Below are 6,030 nucleotides of genomic sequence, written 5' to 3'. Positions count from 1 at the left end.
GAGAGAGCGTGCACATCGATTCAGAGAGTGTAGCCAGCTGTTGTATGGAGCAATGCAACTGTTGCAGCTGAGCAGTTGACCAAAGCTCTTGCATCGCAGTTGCAAAGCCAACGAACTTGCCTGGGAGAAACAATTTCAGTTTCAGCCTCAAACACGGAACCAAATTCTTAACTCAAATGAACCACTAATGCATCTATAAACAGACAAACAAAACAAAAGACTTGGGCAACAAACTCGCTCACAATCCATTAATATTGTTTAATTGATTACATTTCCATCCAAATTGAATGCATTCACTTTGTTGCTCAATTCCAGTAGCCGTTCCCAGATGCGTACGCCCACTGTGCCGCCCGTTAACAATGGGCATTTTGTGGCACTTCATTAAGAGCGGAGCTCGACGCCGTTACATAGCTGCGGGCAATGCGCTTAGGGCACCAATGACTATGGACTTAGTGTCAAATTAGTAAGAGCAACAACAACTAAGCCAATAAGAGCAGCGGATGATGAACTCTGATGAACCTCTTAATACGCTTATCAAACGTTGGCCCAAAGATGACTTGGCTTCTGCACGCTGCCAGCGAAATTGAACCGCAATGAACCCCATATATTTTACGTTAATTCATTTAACAGCAATTTGGTAAGCTGGTGAAAAGTTTTCACAGACAAAAAGTACATATGGAGATGATAGATAGATAGATACAGATAGACATATATGTACACATATACACATGCATATATACATATCTTAATTCACACATTTCCGTCAACGTGCCGGGCCGCGGGCGAAATTAGAAAATCGCATGCTGTGCATGAGTCTCTCTCTCTCTCTCTCTCTCTTTGTCTCTCTCTCACTCTCATCTGGAATTCATCGGATTGATTGAAGTGGATGGCGTGTCAAATCAGAAATCGAAGTACCCACAGTTATGTAACGCTGCAGTTATGCTAATTGAGAGCAGCGCATCGAGAAGTCGAGTGAAAGCGTTTGCAGACGCCGCGCCGCAGCTTTGTTTGAATATTAATTTTCCGTTTGCAGTGGGTTTAATTGGTATGCAAATGGCTAAAATAAAACAAAAGAAAAACCAAATTCAAACAAAGCCCGAAACAAAGCAATTGGTAAAACAGAAGCTCAATCGGCGCCGTTTGGGTCCACTCTAATCGTGCTGGGCCTCGTCTAGAAGGCAGAGACTCTCGCGCGGTTACCTCATCGAAATTGCAACAATTATGGCTGAAACTGACGTCGCAGCTGGTGCAAATGAAAATCAATGAGGCGTCTTACAAAACGTGGCCAAGAGACCGCAGACCGCAGACTGAAGACCGAGTGTTTGGCCACAGCTAAAAGTGGCACATAAAAAGAAAGTTCAGCAGCAGCGCACACAATGTATTTGTATTTATATTTGTATTTGTATTTATTTCTGTTTTTGTTGTTATTGTTGTGGTTTTTGTTTTTCATTTGTTCGTTGTTCAATTTGATTGCCTGCCTCTGCTCTGGAGAGCATTTGATATGAGCCAAGCAAACGTTTTGCCGGCTGGCCAAGCGACGACGCGTTGTCTTGCCTGGTTCGGGCGGCCGCTGTCATTGCCAGCGGACGACCCAAAGCACGTTCACATTCACTGAGGAAACGGTAGCAAGTCAAGCAAGCCGACTCATGTGCAAAATTTAAATGCAGCCGCCGCATTCAATGATTGCCTGCCTGGGCGAATCGAAACTCGTTATTTGTTCGGCGTTTGCTTTTCAGCTGTTTCTTTCCTTTATCGCGCGAAATAGCCAAACACAGCCCAAATTGCAACATTTGCCAGCGGCCACAAAGAATTTGTGTCAGTCGCTGCTTGCACAATCAACCGAACACACGGACACACACACATATACACACCTAAATACGTGTATATAAACAGAGTCGCGCCTTGGCGCAACGAGGGCCAACCAAAAATTGTTTGACCAGAAGAAGTAAAACAGCAATTCGCCAGGCCGTTACATAACAAGCGGCGACTGGGAGTTGGCCGAATCAACTGGGCTTGGCCAAGCGCACTTGACGGAAGTCGGAAAAGTGAATACAGACATATATCTTATATCTGTCCAAATGCATTCCCATAAAACTGTGATCGGGTCGGTTGGGAAAATGAGCAGTGAATTAGTTTTGGTGCGACAGCGTTGACGGGCTATGTGGAGTAAGCCAATAAGTAAATTGGCCAACAGCGAACCACAAATAATCAGACCAACAACAACAGCCGCATTGCCAACTGACAGTGAACAACAATTGCTGGCGACAAATTGTCATGAGCCACAACACAATAACTGCAGCGCGTGTGCAGTAGAGCGAAAAACGTTTTAATATCCGGTTTTGGCCATGAAATTATAAATGCAGGATATCAAATTGAACTTGATTATATATATAAGCAGTTGCTAATAATTCATAAACTATAAGCACTGATTCAGTGCCAACAACTAACAGCTAATTTGCAGACTATATAGACAAATCAGTCAAAATTAGTTCAATAAAATTTAATAATCGTTATTTTAATTGATATCAACTCAAATGTTGGCGCGCTTTTACTGGTATTTATAGCTATATTGCTTGCACAGATGTTGCCATCACACTCGCACACAGCAGAGCTGCACAGCTCAAAGCGCCCTCTTTGTGACCACACCACATAGTTGTAAGTTTGAGTGGCGCCACCTAGGCAATTATTTTTTTACCCATCGATAACAAATAATAATAGTAATAGTATTTTATTTATTTTTGGCTCTTTACTATCGATAGCATTAACGATAGCAGACAGCTGTGCAAATCAAAGCAACTCTAGAAAAAAGCCGCATTTTTTACGTAAACTTATTCTAGTTTGTAAATTCAACAAGTTATTAATGCAAAAGCTGTGAGAACAACGTAAAAATAGAAACATTTAAGAACTCAACTAACACACAAAACCAATTGCAAAATGATCTACACAACGACGCTGCTGTCGCGAGGCTCCATCTTCGGGTCGCTAATAAGCAAAGTCAGGCAAGTTGTAGCCAAAAATCAAGACACTGCTCATACAAATCAAATCAACAATGACAATTTCACACCTACGCCAAAACCAAACAGACCATTGGCCGCTGCCAGCCTGAGCAATAGCTCAGCGCTTCACTCCAAGACGCTGGAAGAGAAAATCGGTCTGCCGCCCAGGCCAAAGAAGCCGCTAACGCCTTATTTTCGCTTCATGCGCGAAATGCGACCCAAGATGTTGGCCAAAAATCCTAGCATAAGCACCATTGAGGTAGTACGACAGCTATCCAAAAGCTGGGGAGAGGTTGATCCCAAGCTGAAGGAGCGCTTGCAATCGGAGTACAAAAGGGATCAGGAGCTCTATCTGGAGAAACGCACTAAGTACGACGCCACGCTGACCGAAGAGCAGCGATCCGAACTCAAGCAGTTAAAACAGGACATCAGCGATGCCAAGGAACGCAAACAGCTCCGCAAGCGTATCAAGGAGCTAGGACGACCCAAGAAACCGGCGTCTGCATTCCTTCGTTTTATTTCCATCGAGCGCACGAATACGCCACAAACAGAGAATCAAACGTACCGCGAATGGCATCAGAAGGCAACTGCCAAATGGGCACGTCTGTCGGACGAGGAAAAGGCCGTCTATATGAGCGAATCGCGCAAAGAGCTTGATCAGTACAAGTAATTATATCAATCCAGCCAAAGGTCAAAAGTCAATGACTTCACTAATCATTTCATTTACTTTTGCAGAAAAAACATTTCGATTTGGGAGGAGAAAATGATTCGCCTGGGCCACATCGACGTGGTGCGTCATGGCAATCTGATCGATCCGCCAGAGCCCAAGCCCCGCAAACTCCAAGCAGCCAAAGAGAAGTAGTCTGACGTGTTCTCCTCCATCATCTGCCATCACATGATCACACATTTGGTTTTCTTTTTTTAGCTTTTCATTTTTTGAAAATTTAATTTGTTAAGTGCTTTGCTTGCGTTCATAACTACTATTAAATAAGTCATTTACTACATCCCCGTGAAATAATGCTGTAAGAACTATTCTGAATATTCTTTTCGATTTATGTAAATACCTTCAGCGAAATGTATTAAATACTTAAAGAGACTATTAAGCATTTTTTCGATGGAAGCTCTGCTTAAAAATATTATTAAATCATATCATGTTTTCAAGTGCGGAAATGCGAGTATATTATTATACTCCTATATATTATACAGATTTCTGCAATTTTTTACTTTGTAAATTAATTTTTAGGGTATTCAAACATTATCTGCTTTTTTATTTATTTTTTTTCTTTTAAGAAAAAAAATGGTCTATCTTTGGAATGATACAATATGGCTGTATGCCCTCTAATTAACTATTTCTTATCTAACAAGAAAATTCAAATATTGGGTTTTAGTTCAAGTATACGACGAATGCTCCGAGACTCTTATGAAATTCAATTATAGTAGGACTTTAATATAGTAAATTGTATTATTCAAACCAAAAATCAAGAATTTATTCATATATGTGTGTACTATCTGTATATATGTACATACATACATATGTATATATGTATATAATATTCTACTATTTTAATTTTTCAACTTTAGTGATTTCTGTTTTTTGGCATCAACGACTAATCCAGATACTTTCCTATTTCTCAATTCTATGAAAATTAATTAATTAACAACAAAAATTGCCAAAACGTGGCATAAAACTAATCTATTTGCATTTGCCAGCTAAAGCAAACACGTGTTCGAGTCTTACGGGGTTAAGATCACACTTGATTTTCAGTTGATTTAACACGGTAATCGACACAATTTTAATCTATCTGTGTAGATCACGGTAAACAAATATGCATTAAATTTGTCACCTCAAATGCACAGAATAAAATTACCAAAAACTTAACTCTATATGTATGTATGTATGTATGTATGTATGTATGTATATAATGGTACAGTCAATCTGTCAATATGTATGGATGTCTATAAAATGACTTAGTTGATTTGATGCGGAGGCACAACCGCTCGCTGCTTGAGTCAGATTCGAAGTGAGCGAGCTGCTCGCTGGCCGGAATTGGGATAGGCTTGGCTGCGGACTGAAGACAGCCATTTTCTGACACTGGAATGCTGCTGACTGGAATGGTCAACAGCTCGCTCACACGCTCTCGGTGCATGCATGTGTGCGTGCGTGTGTGAGTAGCATTGATAACGGCTTAAGTTTATTGCTGATCAATGAGCATACAATTTGTTACGCTCAGCATTTTGCTACAGTTGCTTCGGCTACACTTGGAAAAATTTTGGTTGACTGCAAACAATGATGTGGAACGGCACCAATTTTTCTGACAATATTTTTTACAGATCACAGGAAGATAGTTATAGGAATATAAGTTATTTTTGTTATTATTAATAATATATATAATTATTTAAATTATAATAGTATATTAAATAAAAATTAAAAAAAAAAAAATTAATTTGTTAGGTACTCTTCACCTAACATGTAATTTGAGCTATTTTTGGTACATTTCGTACCACATGCAGCTACCGACTCTCTTTCTCCCTCTCTTTCTCTCTCTCTTTTTATGTCTCTCTATACCACTTCCATTCAGCGCTGCTTGGCTGACTGCGCTCTCATTTTACGGACAGTTGGCCAACAGGTAGTCGAATGTGAAGCTGGCTTAAACACTATTCACTTTAACCCTCGTCCGCCTGCAGTAGAACTTTGGCTAACACACGCTATGAACTCCATGCTAATTATAACAGCCAAAATTTACAGCGCGTGTTAATTGCGCGCTGCAACTCGTTTCTAGTCGCATGGTCAAAGTGAGAAAAAAAAACAAACACACACACACACAGAAACAAAATAAAAATATTTCATAGCTAAAAACTTTAATTTGGCCGCCACATTCTTTGCACAGAATACAACTTACCTCCGATTTTTGGCCAAATAACACGTTCTGTGACAAAACTTAGAGTCGCCGAGCCGCAAGCGCAATTGCGCAAGCCATTTTGGCCAAACCTTGAGCTACTCCAAAAGCTAAAAACAAAAAATATAAAAAATAAC

The 6,030-nt window shown here is 40.2% G+C and overlaps 3 protein-coding genes across 5 annotated transcripts in view; all 3 read left to right on the top strand.

Moving 5' to 3' along the window:
* The window catches only part of AstA-R2 (Allatostatin A receptor 2), a 137,712-nt gene that overhangs the window by 84,576 nt on the left and 47,106 nt on the right, over positions 1-6,030 (top strand). The gene's annotated exons all lie outside the window — the stretch shown is intronic.
* The window catches only part of Stat92E (Signal transducer and transcription activator Stat92E), a 148,778-nt gene that overhangs the window by 104,115 nt on the left and 38,633 nt on the right, over positions 1-6,030 (top strand). The window lies entirely within an intron of this gene.
* Positions 2,757-4,092, top strand: TFAM (mitochondrial transcription factor A). 2 transcript variants are annotated; one of them, XM_018104257.3, is made up of 3 exons: positions 2,757-2,999; positions 3,084-3,662; positions 3,732-4,092. In XM_018104257.3, exons 1-3 carry the CDS (start codon positions 2,935-2,937, stop codon positions 3,856-3,858), a joined length of 771 nt encoding a protein of 256 aa, XP_017959746.1. In that variant the 5' UTR covers positions 2,757-2,934; the 3' UTR covers positions 3,859-4,092. The 2 variants fall into 2 exon arrangements, with proteins under 2 accessions (XP_017959746.1, XP_017959738.1); XM_018104249.3 differs by having other exon boundaries at positions 2,757-3,662.

The sequence above is a fragment of the Drosophila navojoa genome, chromosome 2 (genome assembly GCF_054131105.1).
Source record: "Drosophila navojoa isolate 15081-1374.11 chromosome 2, UAZ_NAV_1.0, whole genome shotgun sequence".
NCBI lineage: Eukaryota > Metazoa > Arthropoda > Insecta > Diptera > Drosophilidae > Drosophila > Drosophila navojoa.
The sequence above is the reverse complement of the archived record's forward strand: the minus strand, read 5'-3'. Positions and strand labels throughout refer to the sequence as shown.